At 44.4% G+C, this 21,271-nt stretch overlaps 1 protein-coding gene across 1 annotated transcript; it reads right to left on the reverse strand.

The window, feature by feature from the left end:
- Positions 1 to 1,091: 1,091 nt before the first annotated feature.
- AKAP3 (A-kinase anchoring protein 3) lies at positions 1,092 to 20,639 on the reverse strand. The gene is made up of 4 exons (XM_070370097.1): positions 20,534 to 20,639; positions 16,130 to 16,225; positions 8,976 to 11,273; positions 1,092 to 1,354 (listed from the first exon to the last, which is right to left on the reverse strand). The coding sequence occupies exons 2-4, from the start codon at positions 16,223 to 16,225 to the stop codon at positions 1,199 to 1,201; spliced, it is 2,550 nt and encodes an 849-aa protein (XP_070226198.1). The 5' UTR covers positions 20,534 to 20,639; the 3' UTR covers positions 1,092 to 1,198.
- Positions 20,640 to 21,271: the final 632 nt, after the last annotated feature.

Consider the following 21,271-nt stretch of genomic DNA (forward strand, 5'->3'; position numbering starts at 1 on the left):
TGAAAAGTACGTGCATGGTTACAAAGGGCTGAAATAACTCTTGACAAACTGTGGCTTATTTAGGGACTCCTTTAAAGCAGGGAAGTCACAAGTCATGGATGGGTCGATGGGAAGTGTGTATCCATAGACAACAGGCCCACCAGTGTTTGGCTGGGCTCTCAGGCAGGCAGTATTTTTACTCTGCTACACTGGACTGGACTGGACTCTTTCATTCCTGAGACTGCTTCTCCTTGCTGTCCCATTGGGGCTTCCCAGGTCTCGAACCGACTAATTGGAAAAGACCCTGATGCTGGGAAAGATTGAAGGCGGGAGGAGAAGGGGACAAACAGAGGATGCGATGGTTGGATGGCATCACCGACTCAACGGACACGAGTTTAGGTAAACTCCAGGAGTTGGTGATGGACAGGGAGGCTTGACGTGCTACAGTCCATGGGGTTGCAAAGAGTCAGACACGACTGAGCAACTGAACTGACTAGGTCTCGCTAGGAGTAAAGAACTGGCCTGCAAACACAGGCGACATGACGAGACATGGGTTTGATCTCTGGGTCGGGAAGGTCCCCTAGAGTAGGAAATAGCAACCCACTCCAGGATTCTTGCCTGGGAAATCCCATGGACAGAGAAGCCTGGTGAGCTATATGTGGTTGCAAGAGTCAGACATGACTGTAGTGACTTGGCATGCATGCAAGAGGTTAAATAATAAAGGACATTCTCCTTGAAGAGACTTAATTGACCATATTTGTGGCTCAGACGGTAAAGCATCTGCCTGCAATGCGGAAGATCCAGGTTTGATCCCTGGGTCAGGAAGATCCCCTGGAGAAGGAAATGGCAACCCACTCCAGTACTCTTCCTGGAGAATTCCATGGACTGAGGAGCCTGGTGGGCTACAGTCCATGGAGTCACAAAGAGTCGGACACGACTGAGTGATTTAGCACACAGGCCTTGGTCGCACTGGATCCCAAGGAAACCAGACACTCGGAGCCATTTATCTGTAATTTTTACTTTACGTCCTTGCTCGCATGGACAAGAATATCTGCAAAATCCAGGGACTAGCGCACGATGACGTGTCTTAGATGTGAGTGGTATGAAGATAATGTTGGGGCTCTGTGAGGAGGCGGGAGAGGGGGGCCGCGGCAGTGAGGACGAAGGGAGGGGCGAGGGCGGGGCCCACTGCGGGAAAGAGGGGCGGCGGCGGGCCCCATCACAGGTTCACCATCAGCCAGTCCAGCAGCTGCAGCCGTGTGACGTTGCCCACCGCCTCGTCCAGCTGTCGCTCCTTCTCGTACCGCAGCACCGACTGTAGAACCTCACCTACGCTGCGCCCCTTTTCCACGGCAGCTGCCGAGAGCTGAAGTAGCTGAGGGAGGAAAAGAAAGCGGAAGTCGAGGAGGCAGAGCATCCCACAGAGGGTCCGGCGGGGCCTTCAAGGCCAGAGAGCTGGGGGAGGTCCCTGGCCGCAGGACGGCCTCCAGGGAGGTGCTGAGACTACTTCCAAAACCGAGACACTCGCTGGCTTGTCTGACAAAAGAAAGTGGGTTCCATCGCCCTTCATTTAAACGACAACCCCCTGCCCGTGATATGGAAGATGTCCCATAAAGACTAAAACTTTCTGCTTCCAGTGGCTGTTTGGTCAATGGTGTTCATGCCTTCTAAGGATTCTGAAGTTCTTAAGCTCACTGTAACATCATAAAATGGGCTCCCATCACCGCCCAGAGACCAACACAGACAGGAGAGAAAGAGCCATAGGACAATGTAGATGCTGCTTTCTCAGCCCTGTAGGCCAGAGAGCCCTGGGATGATACAGCAGGAAGGTGACTCAAAGATGCATTCAACCCCCATGAAAATGTTGCCCTGAGAGGTGACGGTTGTCAGTAATACAGTGCCAGAAATCAGCGGAGGCACTGCTCATACCCAAGTCTCTGAAACCTATGTTTAATCCTCTTCCCAGGCATAAAATGAGAAAAGCCCAAGCAAGTATTCTCATATGAGCCTAGTATACTGCCATTCATCTGGAATCCGTGTGGCAACAAAGGAACCAGCTTTCCATTTTGTGCGTTCTGCAACTGACTCTATGAGAAGTTCAAAGGGCAGATTAACAGGCCAAATATCAGGTGTTTTTTCAGGGGAAATTTCAGGCAGAGACTGAAGTGCATAAGGATACTCTTGAAACAGATGGAAAGACAAGTCTCTGCAAAGAGGAGACAGAACGAAGACTCATTGTACAGCTGGTCACCGTACAGTTAAACATGGTCATTGTACAGCTAAACAATAATACCAAATCCAAAATGAAGACTAAGTAGGTGGAGATGAGTAAGGAAACACAGGAAAACCAAAGACAGAGCAATAGAAATTAACCGTATTGAACAGTATAAGAGATAGAATAAGCCTCCTTCAAAAAGATTGAGAAAATAAGCAGAGTTCAGGGGCCTGTGGGACAGTTTCAGAGGGTTTTACATTTATGTCCTTAGAGAAGAACAACGGTAGTGCAGAAATATATTTAAAGAAATAATGCATGAAAGCTTCCCCAGTTTTCTAACAGACATACAGACAAACTCAAGAAGCATAGTGAACTTGAAATATGATGAACCCCCGTAATTCACAAGACCTATCACCATCAAATTGCTGAAAACTAATACTTTGGCCACCTGCTGCGAAGAGCTGACTCATTTGAAAAGACCCTGATGCTGGGAAAGATTGAGGGCAGGAGGAGAAGGGGACAACAGAGGATGAGATGGTTGGATGGCATCACCGACTCAATGGACATGAGTTTGGGTAAACTCCGGGAGTTGGTGATAGACAGGGAGGCCTGGCGTGCTGTGGTCCATGGGCTCGCAGAGTCGGACACAACTGAGCGACTGAACTGAACTGAAAGAAAAAGAGGAAAAGATCTAAAAGTGGCCAGTGACAAATGGCACATTATACATGAGGGAACAACAGTGCCAATGACAGCGAATTTCTCATCAAAAACCACAGAGGACAGAGGAGTGAAACAGCACTTTTTAAGCACTGAAAGAAAAGAACCGTCAAACCAGAATTCTATGTCCAGCAAACATATGCCTCAGGAATGAAGGTCAAATAAAACTTCAGATTAAATTAAGATAATTCATCGCGAGAAAAGCGCATTCTGTTTCCTTGCACAGAAGGAAAATGGTATCAGAAGGAAACTGGGAACGTGAGGAGCAAACCAACAACAACAGAAATGGTAAAAATCTCAGGATAAATGATGAACGATTTGCCTCCATTCTTTAAAATATGTTTTATGGTTGAAAGGAAAAATAATATTGCCTAAGGATTTTAGGCAATAAAATTAAATAGATTTTAGGCAGCTAATTTTAAATTAGGCTGTGGTTTTTCCTTTGGTGTATGGATGTGAGAGTTGGACTGTGAAGAAGGCTGAGCGCCGAAGAATTGATGCTTTTGAACTGTGGTGTTGGGGAAGACTCTTGAGAGTCCCTTGGACTGCAAGGAGATCCAACCAGTCCATTGTGAAGGAGATCAGCCCTGGGACTTCTTTGGAAGGAATGATGCTAAAGCTGAAACTCCAGTCCTTTGGCCACCTCATGTGAAGAGTTGACTCATTGGAAAAGACTCTGATGCTGGGAGGGATTGGGGGCAGGAGAAGGGGATGACAGAGGATGAGATGGCTGGATGGCATCACTGACTCGAGGGACGTGAGTTTGAGTGAACTCCGGGAGTTGGTGATGGACAGGGAGGCCTGGCGTGCTGCGATTCATGGGGTCGCAAAGAGTCAGACACGACTGAGCGACTGAACTGAACTGAACTGAGGCAGCTAATTACATAAAATAACAGCAGTCTCAGGCAGAAGGATGAAGGGCCCCATAGGGCAGGAAGATTTCTACATTCTAGCCTAAGTGGTCACGGTTGACTCTAAGTAGACTCTGACAAGTTAAGTACATGGATTGTGGTGCCCAGAGAAACCACTAAAAAACTACACAAAGAGATATAGCAAAACCCAACAGATGGATTACAATGGAAGACTGAAAAATGTTTAAAAATAATTCAAAAGAAGACAATAAAAGGAAAAACAAAAAGGAAAAGCAGACTAAACATAACTAGCTGTTCAATCCCTGGGTTGGGAAGATCCCTTGGAGAAGGAAATGGCACCCCACCCCAGTATTCTTGCCTGTGGGGTCGCAAACAGCTGGACAACGACTGAGTGACTAACACTTTCACTTTCACTTGGCCTTTCCCTGCTAAACTCCCCTCCCTTCCCAGCTGTGACAACAAAATACGTCTCCAGGCATTGCCAAATGTCCCTTAGGGGCAAAACTGCCTCCAGTAGAGGACAGTGGAGTTAGGCAAAGATTTATTTGATATGACATCGCAAGTACAAGCAATGAAGGTAAAAACTAAACTAGATGTCATTGTTAAGAACTTCTGCTCTTTGAAACACTCCATTAAGTAAAAAAAAAATAAGCTCCAGACTGACAGAAAGTATTTGCAAAATATATATATCCGGTGAAGGACTTGTATCCAGAATACATCAAGAATTCTTGTAACTTTCTAACAACCCAGTCAAAGTACGGGCAAAAGATTTACAATTTACATAGACAACTCACCAAAGATTATATATGAATGGCTAATCAGCACATAAAAAGATGCTCAACATCTTTAGTCATTTTAATGTATGTATGTCAAATTAAATCCACAATCAAAAACCACTATAACAGTTATAATTAAAAACAGAACATAATCCATCAACAGAATGTTGATGAGGATATGGAGAAATTGAAATCAATGAAATTGCTGGTAGGAATATAAAATGGTACAGCTTCTTTGGAAAACAGTTGAACAGTTTCTTAAGAAATTATACTTACCATAAAATGCAGCAGTTACACTCCTTGTCAACCAAGAGAAGTGAAAATATATATCCATACAAAGACTTGTATGTGACTGTTCATAGAGGCATTAATCATAATAGCAAAATAATGGAAATAACCCCAATGTCTCTTAATTGGTGAATCAATAGAGAAAACATATACAATGAAATTCTATTCATCAATAAAAGGAATGAACTGCTGATACATACTGCAACATGGATAAACCTCAGAAACCTTATGCTAATAGTCGAGAGCCAGATGTAAAAAGCTACATACTTTACGACTCCATTATTTTCTAAAATGAAAGGCAAATCTGTAATGATAGAAAGCAGGTTGATGATTACCAGTGGCTGGGGGTGAAACTGAGAAACATAGCCTAGAAAATTCTGAGACAGAGAAAAAGGAGTGTCTAGTCCTATCAATATTAAGACATATGACAGAATTACAATAATTAAAGTAATATGCTATTAAAATAGTATTAAACTGGTAAGAACAGATGAATGACTCAATGGAATAGAACAGAAAGCTTAGGGAAAAAACAAAGACATATAGGTATCTGGAAAAAAATAAGACTGAATTCCTATGTCACACCTTGTATAAAAATGAATTTGAAGTGGACCAAAGCCTTAAACATTTTAAAAAAAATCATAACTGTGCTAGGAGAAAGGACACAGGGGGAAGTTTTGTTACTATCTTGTAGTGGAGAATGTTTTCCAAAATATGACACAAAATCTAGGAAAAATAAAAGATGAACTATCATATTTGACCATGTAAACATTTAAAATAATACTTCATGGCAAAAGCAACAAAACGAAACATCAATCAAAAATCAAATGATTAAAAAAATCATATCTAATATCACAAAGACTATTTTCCTTGTATTATGTAAAACTCTCACAGATCCATAAGAAAAATACCAACAACCTGGCAGAAAAAAAAGGGCAGAGTTTACAAACAAATGATTCATCCATGAAAAAGGAAATTCAAAAACGGCTCTTAGGAACTTCCCTGGTGGCCCAGTGGCTAAGACACTGAGCTCCCTAGGCAGCGAACCTGGGTTCAATTCCTTGTCTGGGAACTAGATTCCAGATGCCACAACTAAAGGTTCACAAAAAGGGCTCAGTGCAGCCAAATACATATTTTTAAAAAACAAAAATGGCTCTTAAACACATGAAAAGATATTCACCATCATTCCTAAAAAGATAAGTGCAAAGTAAGGCAACACTTGGCAAAGACCAAAAGTTTGGCATGGACTGTAGGTTAGTTGCTATGTGGGAAACAGGTGCTCTCATTTTCTTTTAATAGGTGTGCAAATTGGTGTACCCTGGAGAGAGAAATGGCAACCCGTTCCAGTATTCCTGCCTGGGAAATCCCAGGGACAGAGGAGCCTGGTGGGCTACAGTCCATGGGGTCGCAAAGATTCAGACACGACTTAGCAACTGAACAACAAATATGTATTAACTTGTATGCTGCATAAGCATTTTTGGAAAGATAAACAAGAAATTGATCAGAACGGTTTTCTCCAGGGAGGGCAATGGAATGGGGAGATAAAAATGAGAAAAAGTCCTTAATTTTAATTGTGCATCTTTTTTTGTGTGTGCCTTTGGATTTTGAAGTATGTACACATTACCTATTCAAAAATGGATACAGGGACGTCCATGGAGGTCCAATGGTTAAGACTCCTCACTGTCAGTACAGGGGGCCTGGGTTCCAGCCCTGGCCAGGGAACCATGATCCTACATGCTGCAGGGTGTCACCAACAGTTTTTTTAAAATGGATACAAATTTGTTTAAAGGAATTGGGCTCATGGGTATGCTGGTATTGCCAGATTTAATCACCAGCATTAGCATGAAAATAGTTGCCTATATTAAGTCTCTTTCCAAAAAAAATTTTGCAACTCATATTTACATAGTTTCTTTGATGTATACGCCATCCAACTTTTCTTAAAAATATGCTGCTGCTCAGGACAAATCTACTCACTAGGTGACATTTGCATGTGCTGTTGGTCATGTTTCCCACTCTTTTCCTTTAAGAAAATGTGTGTGTGTGTGTGTGTGTGTGTGTAGAAGGAAGCCTGCAAGTCTATTGTCTCATTCTAGAGAATTGTAGCATAGACATTCTAATTCAAAATAATCTAGAATGTATTATGATTGTTACATAGGATGAGGTAGACTTAAAAGATGGTGTCAGAACAAAGCCTGTTTCACATACTGTACATGTGAAAGCTATGCTTCTTTTTAGATTTTTTCATTAGTCTAAAGCTTTCCTCAATATTGGCTCCTCTGCTAATTGCAACTTATGAAAATAATTTGGTGGCTCAGAGAGTAAAGAATCTGCCTGCCATGCAGGAGACCTGGGTTGGATCCCAGGTTTAGGGAGATCCCCTGGAGAAGGGAATGGCAACTCACTCCAATATTCTTGCCTGGAGAATCCCATGGATAGAGGAGCCTGGCAGGCTAGAGTCCATGGGGTCACAAAGAGTCAGAAACGACTGAGTGACTAAGCACACACACACAAAATAATTTGTTTTACAGACTGGAAAAACTGTGAACAGACAGAACTTGCCAAGCAAGTACTCTTAGGGGTAAATCTAAGATTGGATCTCCATGTTCTGTCCTCTGGCCCAACATGGAACAGGCACACAGATCAACTGGAGGTTTTGCTAAAGGTTCTGATTCTGTAGGTCAGGAGTGGAGCCTGAGGTTCTGCACTGGCCAACACTGTTGGTGCACAGACACGCAAGGAACAAGCCTACAGAGTACTGTTGCTGCAAAAGGAGCAAGTCGACAGGAGAGACAGTTTCTCATTTAGGCTGAGTGTAGCCTATTCTGTGTGCAGTACAGTCCTGTGTCTTCCTGGTCATCAGATACACCAAGTAACCCAGTTATAAGCGCTACTAACCCCATGCATCAAACAGAGAAAGCCTCTTCCTCCATATCCTCTGGTTTCTAAGAAGACGGATGCTTTTTTATAACCCCAGCCTCTGGTGCCACCTCCTATTACTTAATTAGTAAATGCCATTGTTCTACTTCTCTTAATTGGGAGGAAGTAATGTTGAGAAAACAACAACAACAACAACAACCCTGAGAGAGAGAAAGAGAGAGAGACTGTGTATATTGTGGGGGTGGTCTCTCAATTCCCCTTCATTAGCATGGAGCACCAACTACGTAAAGAAAAGCTTCCCAGACTCAAAATTTCCCTTCCATGAGCAGTTTTGAGGCCTAAATTGGGAGAAGAAAGGAGGCAGAAAGCACACTTACCTTTATCAGTAACAACAATAATAAGATGATTTTCTGTCTGCCTTATTCTTTAGTCTTACTTATCAATTGATTCGGAACTTAGGGTGAGGGGAAGCTGCTACTGCTAAGTCGCTTCAGTCGTGTCCGACTCTGTGCGACCCCATAGACGGCGGCCCACCAGGCTCCCCCGTCCCTGGGATTCTCCAGGCAAGAACACTGGAGTGGGTTGCCATTTCCTTCTCCAATGCATGAAAGTGAAAAGTGAAAGTGAAGTCGCTCAGTCGTGTCTGACTCTTCGCGACTCCATGGTCTGCAGCCTACCAGGCTCCTCCGTCCATGGGATTTTCCAGGCAAGAGTACTGGAGTGGGGTGCCATTGCCTTCTCCACGGTTGAGGGGAAGAGGGATGCTATTTATTGAATCCCTTCAAATCCCTAATGGCTCCTAGATCACCAGCAAAGAGAGGTATGATAGGCTTGAAAACACTATGAATCTAAACCCTTTGCCCCCAGCCAACACATCCCCAGGATGCTTCCCAGCATCTCCTTCTCATTCTTTGGGCAAAGCTGTCCTACCCAGAGTTCAGTCTGAGCCCAGGCCTTACTCTGATCCTTTCACCAACTCACTTGGAGGCTCCTTATTTGTGCATTCCCATCTAGATACACAGAAAGAAAGAGAAAAAAAACGTGTATATCTTCTTTTCCCTTTGATACACCTCTTATTGGGAAAAATCTAGTTTTAATTTACTCATTGGCTAGGCTATGAGTTTTGAGCTTCAAATGTTTACTGTTCCCATCCTACCCTTCTTGGAGCTATCTTCCCATTTAGAAAGAAAAAGTACTTAAAACCCTCATTAACCCTAATCAATCTTCCTCAAAGCCCTGGCTCTACCGCCTTACCTTCTCCTGGATTCCTTCGTCATCACCCGCAAAGTACAGAATGGGGACGTTGAGCTCAGAGGCGGCCACCCACTGAAGAACGGCTTGGAGCTGCTTGTTCTGCACGGTGTCAGTCAGGTTGTGGTTGCTGACGATCACTTTGGGCGCTGTGCACCCTTCTGGGGGCTGTGCTGATAGACTCCTCAGTTCGTTGTGGATAGCCTGATAGGCATTCTGTAGGAGTGTCTCTGCAGTCCCTGTGCCCTTGGTGGACAAACACTCATATAAACTCTCTGGGAAGGCTGATGTTGGCCTGCTGGCATCCCCAGACTTGTCGTCTCCCAGTTCTGCCAACGGAGAGTCGCAGGACTTGGCAATGATGAGACACAACTTCATCACTGAGTCCATCAGATGGTCTACCATCTGCCCGTTCATGTGGCCATCAAGTTTGTTAGCCACCATCTTGGTGAGCCCTGCAAAAGCACCCCCAGTCTCATCACATTCATTTAATTTGGCAGGAGAAGGGGTGACGGGTCTTTCACACTGGGGGCTGTTGTCTTCCTTGGTTGCTTTGGGATCACAGCTATGGTCGCTCTTGAAAATGGTCTCACTGAGCAAGTTCCGGATAAAGTTGAAGAAAACGCTCATTAGGTCCTTCTTCTCCACTTCTTCTGGGTCAGCTCCCACTTGGGGAGACCGGAGGCTGGACTCATGGGAAACGGCTGGAGACTTAGTGGGATACAGGTTGGAGGTGCCAGCAGCTTCGAGAAAGCTCTGTGCATCCATGTTTCCTCCCTGGGCCAGGTGGTACTGGATCAGAAGTAAGGCAGACACAAGCAGGTCCTTGGCCCAGGAGTCTGAGTCGCACATAAAATTCTCAGGTTTTTCTGGGCATTGCATAGGGAGGCTGAAGTTGCAGGGGTCAAAAGGGAACCCCAGGGGAAAGTCCGGCACAGGTTTATACTGTCTTTTGGGAGTGATGAAGGGTGAGCCCTGGAGGCATGCAGATATGCCTTCCTTCTGCTGGCTGTTGTGCCACAGGGTCAGCCCCTCTTTGATAATGTGTTCCCCCAGAGTTTCCACACAGGACTTCTCGGGTTTGGGCGTGGGGGTGCATACTCTCTCCCTCACTTTACCTTCTGATTTCATGGAGGCGAAGTTGACGTTTCGGTGTTTAGGGTCACCCATCCCTTTCATAGAGACGAGGGAGTAACTTTCAGACTTATCCTTGGTTTTCCTGACTGTCTCAGGGGGTTTCTTGGCAAATATCACCGAATAGAGTTTCCCCAGCATGGCGTCCATGATGTCCGTGGCCTTCTGGCTTCCATGAGAGAAGAAGCTTCTTTTCACAGCCGAGACAAAGTCCGTGTCCGTCATGAGGGTCCCCGTGACGTTGTGGAGGTTCTTCATGAAGGAGTCGATGAGGTCGGAGACCACCTCTTTGGCGTGCTTGATCAGGACCTTCTTCAGCACGATGGTGGCAATGGTCGTGTCCTTCACCTGGATCTTCAGGGTCTTCATGATGGAGACCATCATGTCGGACACCACACTGTTGGCATAGGTCATGATCCCTTGACTGATGGAAGCTGTGAAGTCATCGGGCCTTTCATACCCTCTGAACATCTTTCTCTCCGCCGGTAAGGTCCTTCCTCCCTCTTTGGCATCACCCGCGTTACGAGATTCGAATACTTCCTTGTAGAAGAAAGACTTCTTAGAGCTAGGCCTGTCGTCTGGACCCCTGCCTCCCTTGTTGCTTTCCTTGATCTTCAAAGTGCTTTTGTATTTTAAATTTGGGGGACTCTGTAATGTCCCCGAGGCTCTGTCACCAGAGCCCGGAGCCTTATCTGATGGGGTGTTTTTGGAGCAGGCAGTGACGGTCTCATTCACCAGCTCCGACGCCACCTTGCTCAGGCTCTTGTTGGGTGGAGGCTCATCCCCCATGTACACTGATTGGTGGACACACCTGTTTTCAGAGCCGTCAATCTTCTCGTTGATCTCCTTGCGGGCCATGGCGATGACAAGATTTGTGAGGCGGTTGGCGTAGAAGGAGACTTCATCTACGGAGCTCCCATTGCAGGTGGGGCCCTGGTGTGGGTTCTCTCTGTGACTCATCTCAAAATGCAGCCTCCCTGGACTTCCCCTGGAGGTGGTGTTGTAATAGTCCACGCAGAAACCTTTGCGTGGGTCTCCTGAGCTGACCATTTCCCTGCCGAGCGATGATTCTCCGGGCTTGAACCTAATGTCTTGGAATCCTGCTGTGCTTTTTTCCAGGTCTCTGCGGAGCCAGCTGAGCACTCTGATGGGATCGTGTGAGGCTTCCTTAAAAATAGACAAGGATTCATCCGACTATAACAAAGTAAAGACACAGGATATTCAGGACAACCTCAAAGAGCAGTCACAAAAATGGTCGCCCCTCTCACGTCTCAACTCCTCCATCAACCCAACAGATGGAAGCAACATTTACTGAGTGCTTACTATATATCAGCCTTCCCTAGTGGCTATCAGTAAACAATCCGCCTGCAATGCAGGAGACCAGAGTTCAACCCCTGGGTTGGGAAGATCCCCTAGAGAAGAAAATAGCAACCCATTTCAGTAATCTTGCCTGGGAAATCCCATGGACAGAGGAGCCTAGAGGGCTACAGTCCATGAGGTTGCAAGAGTTGGACACGACTGACTGACTAAACCACCACCACCACCTACTATATATCAGGCACTGTTCTGAGTACTTTAAAACTAGGACCTCATTTAATATTATTCTGTGTGTGCACATGTGTGCTCAGTTCATGTCTGACTCTACAAGCCCATGGACAGTAGCCCACCAGGCTCCTCTGCCTGGATTTCCCAGGCAAGATTATTGGAGTGTGTTGTCATTTCTTCCTCCAGTGGATCTTCCTAACCCAGGCATTGAACTCGCATCTCCTGCATCTCCTGCATTGGCAGGCAGACTACCACAGAGCCACCTAGAAAGCCACTATTATTCTGGCAATAAACTTAAATGCTGCTGCTGCTGCTGCTAAGTCGCTTCAGTCATGTCCGACTCTGTGCGACCCCATAGATGGCAGCCCAACAGGCTCCCCCGTCCCTGGGATTCTCCAGGCAAGAATACTGGAGTGGGTTGCCATTTCCTTCTCCAGTGCATGAAAGTGAAAAGTGAAAGTGAAGTCGCTCAGTCGTGTCCGACTCTAGCGATCCCATGGACTGCAGCCTACCAGCCTCCTCCATCCATGGGATTTTCCAGGCAAGAGTACTGGAGTGGGGCTAGCTTTCTTATTATCCACATTTTAACAGAAGAGGAAATTGAAGAACTGAGGGATTAAGTTAGTTACTTACCAGAGGTTACACAGCTAATCACTGATGGAGGAGGAGTTCCAATTGGACCAGTGACTCCTGGGCCCTTGCTCTCAACCACTGTACTGTGTCACCTCTAACAACATAGATCCTTAAGATCTGACAATCATCAGCTACAGAGTTCCAATTTGCACTAAATCAGATTTTTCATGTATTGCTATTCATTACTATTTTTATGGTTGATCTGTTTTATTTAGGTCTCTTATGACAAGTATAGGGCTTCCCTGGTGGCTCAGACAGTAAAGAATCTGCCTGCAATGATGGAGACCTGGGTTCGATTGCTGAGTCAGGGAGATTCCTCTGGAGAATGGAATGGCAACCGACTCCAGTATTCTTGCTCGGAGAATCTCGTGGACAGAAGAGCCTGGCAGGGTACAGTCCATGGGGTTACAAAGAGTTGGACACGACTGAGTGACTAACACTTTCACTTTCATTACAAGTATAGTTTTCAAAATATCAGAAAATTCAAGGACTGTGGTGCATAATTAATCACTTTGCCGGGCTACACAAGCACAATCTTGATATGCTCAGTGGCTTCCAGTGGACTACTGGGGATGCTTTAGGTTAAGAATCTGATTTGTAAATAAGGAATTAATATCTGTGGGACAATTGATTAGTTTTGAGTGAATGCAGAGTCTTTGGTGGATGCTAGCTGTGCTAAGCATATGCATATGTTTATATGTTGACCTAATTTATAATCTTCACTTGAACATAGGCTAAAATAAGAATGTATGTGAAAGTGTCCTGCTGCTGCTGCTGCTGCTAAGTCGCTTCAGTCATGTCCGACTCTATGCGACTCCATAGACGGCAGCCCACCAGGCTCCCCAATCCCTGGGATTCTCCAGGCAAGAACACTGGAGTGGGTTGCATTTCCTTCTCCAATGCATGGAAGTGAAAAGTGAAAGTGAAGTCGCTCAGTCGTGTCTGACTCTTAGCGACCCCATGGACTGCAGCCTACCAGGCTCCTCCGCCCATGGGATTTTCCAGGCAAGAGTACTGGAGTGGGGTGCCATTGCCTTCTCCAGTGAAAGTGTCCTATTTACCATCAAATCTAAGGGATCACTGTAACTACTGGAGTTACATCTCTCTGAGGATAACCACAAGTACTGCTCATCTTTAAAGAATAATTTGGTATTTTAAAAGGGGAAACGGGGAGGTGGTGGGGATTGGGAGATTGAGATTGACACATATACACTACTGGTAGTATGTGTAAAATAGACAACTGATGGGCACATACTAAACAGCACAGGGAACTCTACTTAATGCTCTGTGGTGACCTAATGGGAAGAAAATCCAAAAGGGAGAGGATGTGTGTGTGTGTGTGTGTGTCTGTGTGTATATATATGCACTAAGTGCTAAGTCACTTCAGTCTCGTCCGACTCTTTGCAACCCTAAGGACTGTAGCCCTCTAGGCTCCTCTGTCCATGCGAGTCTCGAGGCAAGAATACTGGAGTGGGTGGCCATTTCCTCCTCCAGGGGGATCTTCCCCACCCAGGGATTGAACTCACGTCTCTTGTGTCTCCTGCACTGGGAGGCAGGTTCTTTACCACTAGCGCCACCTGGGAAGCTCTGTATACATACATACACACACACACACACACACACATATATGCAGCATCTCACAGCTAGCGCATGCTGGGGGCCAGGATTCAAATCCAGTTCAAACTCTGAAATTGGTTCTCTCCGCCCCTACAGTCAGCAGTCTACTGTAATGTCTGGATGATTTGGGAAGAAGACAAAAGCAGCTGGACCTCTACAGCCTGGTTTAAGCTGCTTGTGGGCCACAGAACTTGGTTCAAAGCCCTCTAAATTATTCTCCTAATTTGAATAATAGCTACTATAGGGAAATTTGTAGAAAACTCTGCACAATCTATAGCATACTCCTCCACGTTTTCTGATTCTGATTCTCTTGGAAATACCTGATAACTCTGAAAACTATAGATAACTGTTAGCAATGCAGTATAATTTTTGTCTACACACATGTTAATTCTGACCAGGAAAGAATGACTGACTTTCTCTCCCACTTTGGAAGATGTCCATTTGGCTTCCATTTGCACAGTTCATTCCAATACTCCTGATCTACATACAGGTCTCTTTTTTCTGGACTTTTCTTAGAACTGCACCATTAATGAATTAAATAAAATCTCATTAATGAGTTCAATAAAATCTTTCACATGAGTCTATTTTATTTTCATGGGAGAGTCATTATTTCACCTTTCTCTGAAAATAATCTTTTAACAGTTTTGCAAATCTTTGTCAAGATGTCCAGCAGATTTTGCTTAACAGAGGTGAAGGTCATCGTGGGAGTACTGTACCCAGTGTGTTCCTTCTTGGCCCCCCTGAGATGGTGTTCTAGGCACCGTTTACATTTTCCTCTCTACTAGTTTAGTTTTTGGTTTTCATTTTTGTCCTTCCACAGCCACCAATCATTGGTGGCAGCAATGCTTGAGAATTTTGGTTTCATTATCTCACCACTTGGTGATTTCTTTAATGGATTAGTGGTTTACAGAGATCTGTTCTCTGTTGGTAAGAGACAACAGAAAACCTACTTGGCTAGTATTTTTTGCTCATCTTAAGGCTCAAATCAGTGTGGAACTTTATGGCCAGTTGGAAGGAGAAGGGTTCTTTAATCTCTGGACAGGTGAGTCTAGTTTTGTATCTCTGACCCTAAGACTCAGCGCAGTGTCTGCACCAGTCATTCACTACTGTCTCTCAAGTCCACGTCTACCCGTTTTGGTCTTGCTTTGTGAGTCTGGAGCTGGACCCTTTAAACATTTCTCCTTGGGTGGCTGGCTTTGTTGGCAGAGGGCACTGGAGGGGCGCTACCTGTTCATCACAGGAGGGAGGGGCTTCCCTTCTGGTCCCCTGTGCCCTCTGGCAAGTGTCTTGAGCGCCACTGGGATGCAGGCTGCTGTCCTGCTGCAGGGCACACTCTCCAAGGAGATCTGAAGCAGCTTTTCTTGAGGGCAAGGGGACTTCGTGAGCCTTAACTTTCTTCCTCATTCACTCTTTCAGCCTAGGGGTAGTAGCTGCTTTCTGCATTTGCTGCTTCTGGATCTCTTATTAGAATCCTCTTTCAAAGCTTTTAGTAGTGAACTTAGTTAAATACCTCTTACTGAGTAGTTTTTTAGTATTAAATTACTGACATGGTTTCCCTTTTCTGACGGGACTCTGACTTAACAGTGCCTGATACTATGTAAGTAAGTGTGGAATAAATGTTTGTTGAAGGATGAGGGAGAACAATATCACTTAGATGAGAGTTTATAATTCTGAGAATTTTGAGGCATCCTACACATCTATAAACTTTGAGGACATTTCTGTTTGAGTCTCTTTCTGTTAGAAGACTAAAGTTTTACAACTGTTGTACATTTTTTTTCATTAACTGTGGTGTATTTCTCGTACTAAGTATCATATTATAGGATTTTTTTACCCCCCAAAATTATACATGGAATTTTTTTGTTCTAAAGGAGTTCATTTTTCCCCCCAAGAATTTCATCTTCAAAAATAAGAGGTGGTGGGGCTTCCCTGGCGGTCTGGTGTTTAAGATACTGCACTTCCACTGCAGGGGGCATGGGTTTGATACCTGGTCAGGGAACTAATTCTTTTTGGTAATTACCCATAATGTTTCGCATAACAAAAATAATAAACCTGCTTGTTGTTGTTGCTTAGTCGCTCAGTCGTGCCCGACTCCTTGCGACCCCATGCTGCAGGCAGCGTGGCCAAAAATATGAAGGAAAAAAAAGAGGTGGCAGTGGAGAGAATAAGGCTACTCTTAATGGCACGCCACATATTCCTAACTCCATATTTATAAGGAGGCTGACCCTTACCATTTTCCAGTCTTGGGGTTGGCTGTCTCCGGGGGAATAGACGTCAACTTTGCATACTCCATTTTGGCTTTGTAACCAGTCAACCCTATCCGACATCTGGAAGTAGAAAAAAGGAGAAGGATCATCAAAAGGGCTAGTTTCATGGAAGTGAGGAGTAGTAAGACAAATGACTGAGATGAGGAAAACAGGAGTGATGCTCTCCACAGACATCTGTCCTGAGAGTTACTTCAGACCCACTTAACTCTGGACCTCGGCATTCTCAGCTCCAAACCACAGAAAGATTTCCTTAGAACATGTGTCTCTAGTGCAAGACCAGAGGCTGGTGTCTTCTCAGTTCAGTTCAGTTCAGTCGCTCAGTCGTGTGTGACTCTTTGCGACCCCATGAATCGCAGCACGCCAGGCCTCCCTGTCCATCACCAACTCCCAGAGTTCACTCAGACTCACGTCCATTGAGTCAGTGATGCCATCCAGCCATCTCATACTCTGTCGTCCCTTTCTCCTCCTGCCCCCAATCCCTCCCAGCATCAGCCTCTTCTCCAATGAGTCAACTCTTCGCATGAGGTGGCCAAAGTATTGGAGTTTCAGCTTTAGCATCATTCCTTCCAAAGAAATCCCAGGGCTGATCTCCTTCAGAATGGACTGGTTGGATCTCCTTGCAGTCCAAGGGACTCTCAAGAGTCTTCTCTAACACCACAGTTCAAAATCATCAATTCTTCAGCACTCAGCTTTCTTCACAGTCCAACTCTCACATCCATACATGACCACTGGAAAAACCATAGCCTTGACTAGACAGACCTTTGTTGGCAAACTAATGTCTCTGCTTTTGAATATGTTATCTAGGTTGGTCATAACTTTTCTTCCAAGGAGTAAGCATCTTTTAATTTCATGGCTGCAGTCACCATCTGCAGTGATTTTGGAGCCCACAAAAATAAAGTCTGATACTGTTTCCACTGTTTCCCCATCTATTTCCCATGAAGCGATGTCTTCTAGAGGTGCTTAGTATGGTTTGCTCATGAACGAACCTGAACATATTCTGTGTCCTAGCTTGACCACCCTTTCACATCTTGGATTTTCAGTATATGCTCGAAGCTCAACTTGATCAAAATAGAATTAACTGACTTTTCCCTCTCTGTTCTTGCCCCACCAACTTTTCTAAGTAATGCAGGCTTTGTCGTAATTGATTTCTAGAGGACTAACTTACTTATATTAGCAATAAGTGTAGGATGGCTTCCTTAAGAATAATCCCTCTTCCAGTTAGTCAAAAGTCCTGGGGAATTCTCAGCCTCCATGGTTCCACCAAACTTCTGAATGGCAAGAGAAAGGAGATGTCTTATGCACCATCCAAAGGGCCTTGGAGGTAGTGATGTCCTGGCTGATGTTGGTTTTTCATAACCCTCCCAACTCTTTGCTCTATTTCTTAATTTCTGTCATGGCACCACCATCTACCTGGTCTTCCAGAAAGCTGATCTTTATTTTACATGTATTCTTCCATCCCAAGCCTTCCTCTAGCTACTGTTTCTCTTTTTTCTTATTTGTAGTCATTTTTCTTGAAATAATTGCTTATGCTTACTGCTTTTACTACTTCCTCTCACCAGTGAGCACCAACTCCTAATCCATGGGGATTAGACTGTGGGCTTAGTCTCATTGACTTTCTGAAACACTGCATCTTATCTGATAGTTCTTGGAAATGTGACTAATTATCATACTTGCCCACGGATAACCTACAAGTATGAAAAGCTTCTCTTTGCCCTCTTTTGTCAAGTCAGAATTCCATTATCAGGCTTCCTCACCAAAGTTTCCTTTTTTTTTTGCTGTAAGTGTTGCTTAGGCCTATATTTCTCGATAAACAAGGAGGAATGAGATGGCCAACTTTTTCTCCTCAGTGCCCCCAAAACATCTTTGTGAATAGATACACATATTTATATCTTGTTTTTAACAAATACATTGGCTTAAAATTCTGTCAAAATAAAGTCCAAAAGCGCTTGAAATAAATGGAACATTATTTGTGATTGAATGTCTGGTTAATTGGAAATATTTGTTTTAAAGGACTTTAGGTTTTATTTGTGGAGGGTAGACATCTCCCCCACAAACAAAACCAACACAACACAAACACAGATTATACACAATTTAAACTTATTTGTATGTGGGTTTCCAGGTGGCTCAGTGTAAAAAAAAAAAAAAAAAAAATCCGGTTTAATTCCTGGATTGGGAAGATCCTCTGGGGAAGGAAATGGCCACCCACTCTGGTATTTTTGCCTGAGAAATTCCATGGATGGAGGAGCCTGGTGGGCTACAGTCCATGGGGTGGCAAAGAGTTGCACACGACTGAGTGACTGAACAATGACAATAAGTGGGTTTATTATTTTTGTTGCACAAAACATTATGGGTAATTATTAAAAAGAAAATATAAGATCTTTCCAGAGAAGGCAATGGCACCCCACTCCAGTACTCTTGCCTGGAAAATCCCATGGGCGGAGGAGCCTGGTAGGCTGCAGTCCATGGGGTCGCTAGGAGTCGGACACGACTGAGCGACTTCACTTTTCACTTTTCACTTTCATGCACTGGAGAAGGAAATGGCAATCCACTCCAGTGTTCTTGGCTGGAGAATCCCAGGGACAGGGGAGCCTGATGAGCGTCTATGGAGTCGTACAGAGTAGGACACGACTGAAGCGACTTAGCAGCAGCAGCATAAGATCTTTCAAGAGCTACCTATTCATGCTCCCAAAAGGATGTGGAGTTGTTTTAATCCCCCAATCACTAACTTAGGTCACTGATCTGGGGAAAGAGCTTTCACTCTTCCTAATACTGTGATACAATAGATTCCTTGAACAAGCCATGGGTTTTACATTGTGATTAGACCTTAGAAGGATCTTGCTTAAAAACCCTGAATCAACTATTTTAAAATACTGAATCTGAGAGACTAATCCTCAGAGAACCTTATTTCACTGGTTTTAGGGTTTGGAAACAAGTGGATAAAACTTTCTTTTTTCTTTTTAATATTTATTTGACTGCACCAGGTCTTGGGCTTCCCAGGTAACTCAGTGGTAAAGAATCTCCTTGCCAATGCAGTAGCAGAAGGAGACAGTGGGTTTGATCCCTGGGTTTGGAAGATCTCCTGGAGGAGAGAATGGCAACCCACTACAGTATTCTTGCCTGGAGAATCCCATGGACAGAGGATCCTGGAGGGATGCAGTCCATGGGGTCGCAAAGAGTCAGACACGACTGAGGCGACTGAGTATGCACACTCACACCAGATCTTAGTTTGCAGCGTGGGATCTAGTTCCCTGGCCAGGGATCAAACCCAGGCCTCCTGCATTGGGAGCCCAGAATCTTGCCACTGAACCACCAGGAAGTCACAGCATTGAATTTCTTAAAAACTGCTTGGGTGATTCTAACAGACACCTAGAATTGAAAATCCCTGGGCTTATATGGAGAGATCCTCTCTGCAACAGACTCGCCAGCTCCAGAAAGACAATTGTTTATTCTTTGAAACATTTTTTTCTGAGATTTTGTAAGCTTCTTGGTACCTTATTTTAATGTTTTTTTAAACCCCTAACAATGAAGTTTTTACTGTCCATGAAGTTAAACCTTGTTTTGTCTCTCAGCAGCTCATTGTTTTATGTAAATATTCATATGCTTGAATCATCACCATGAATAAAGAAATGGAAGGCACTGTTCCTTGGCCAAAAAAAAAAAAAAAAAGACAGAAACAGGTTGCCTAGACTGTTGGCAGTGCAAGTCTCTTAATCTCTGATTTACATTTCATCTTAATGCATGACTTCTAATGGAACATGACAATGTCAATAGGATCTACTGATTTATTTAGGCTACATGCTCAGTTGCTCAGTCGTGTCTGACTCTTTGCAACCCCATGGACTTCAGCCCACCAGGCTTCTCTGTCCATGGGATTTCCCAGGCAAGAACATTGGAGTGGATTGCCATGCCCTCCTCCAGGGGATCTTCCTGACCCAAGGATCGAACCCGCATCTCTTGTGTCTCCTGCATTGGCAGGCGGATTCTTTACCACTAGTGCCACCTGGAAAGCCCTATTTAGGCTATACTGGAGAAGGCAATGGCACCCCACTCCAGTACTCTTGCCTGGAAAATCCATGGACAGAGGAGCCTGGTAGGCTGCAGTCCATGGGGTCGATAAGAGTCAGACACGACTGAGCGACTTCACTTTCACTTTTCACTTTCCTGCATTGGAGAAGGAAATGGCAACCCACTCCAGTGTTCTTGCCTGGAGAATCCCAGGGGCGGAGAAGTCTGGTGGGCTGCCGTCTATGGGGTCGTACAGAGTGGGACACAACTGAAGCGACTTAGCAGCAGCAGCAGCAGCAGCACAATTAAAAAGCAGGGATGAAAACGAAGAACAGAAAGTACGGAAGTTGTGTGGTCACTTACTCTTACTGAGGACAGGTTCTGAGATATGAGGAAAGCTCTGGATTAATTTCTTGTTGTCTTCACTATTCCTAAGTTTACCCACTCCTTCCATGAAATATAAGGAATCTGCAATGGAAAGACACAAATAAAAATGACTAATATTACCTCTGAACTTTATTGCTCTCATTACCAAATGATTTTGACCTATTATTTTTCACACATGATACACAAATGATGAGCACAAAATGATATTCACATTCAAAGTACAGATATCATTTTTGCTGTCTCGTGGTTCCTACATGACAATGAGAGAGTCATTTCCTAGGCAGGTTGATAAGAAGTCCAGGGGTCCCCAAGGAGAGAGAGGTCTGGAATTCTCAATGAGGAAGAAAGGACAAACTTTTTTCCCCCTCTACATGCCTTAGGATTATATAACAATAATGTATCCTGCTTGAGGACAGTCTCTGGGAAAAACCTTCTGGCTAATCCTGTTATCTTAAAATGTAAATTATGGGCGTATGTCTAGTGAGGTCTTTACAACCTCCAGACATTCTTTTGACTCACTATAATAACTAATTGGAGAGTATATAACTCCACTGCTAACACTAACAAGGGGGTACTCTTTCTGCCCCTTCTGATGTCTATGTCAGAAGCTCTCTCTATCCCTTTTATACTTTAATAAAACTCTATTGGACAAGAGCTCTGAGTGATCAAGCCTCGTCTCTGGTCCCAGATTGAATTCTTCTCCTCTGGAGGCCA

Source organism: Bos mutus, chromosome 5 (genome assembly GCF_027580195.1).
Source record: "Bos mutus isolate GX-2022 chromosome 5, NWIPB_WYAK_1.1, whole genome shotgun sequence".
NCBI lineage: Eukaryota > Metazoa > Chordata > Mammalia > Artiodactyla > Bovidae > Bos > Bos mutus.

Bases quoted from the DNA above. Each gene is read 5' to 3' on its own strand.
- AKAP3 (XM_070370097.1), bottom strand. From the start codon at position 16,225: ATGTCGGATAGGGTTGACTGGTTACAAAGCCAAAATGGAGTATGCAAA. The intron at 11,274-16,129 runs GTAAGGGTCAGC...TCTATTTTTAAG, and splicing joins AACCCCAAGACTGGAAAATG to GAAGCCTCACACGATCCCAT. The intron at 1,355-8,975 runs GTAAGGCGGTAG...TTCCTCCCTCAG, and splicing joins ACGAAGGAATCCAGGAGAAG to CTACTTCAGCTCTCGGCAGC.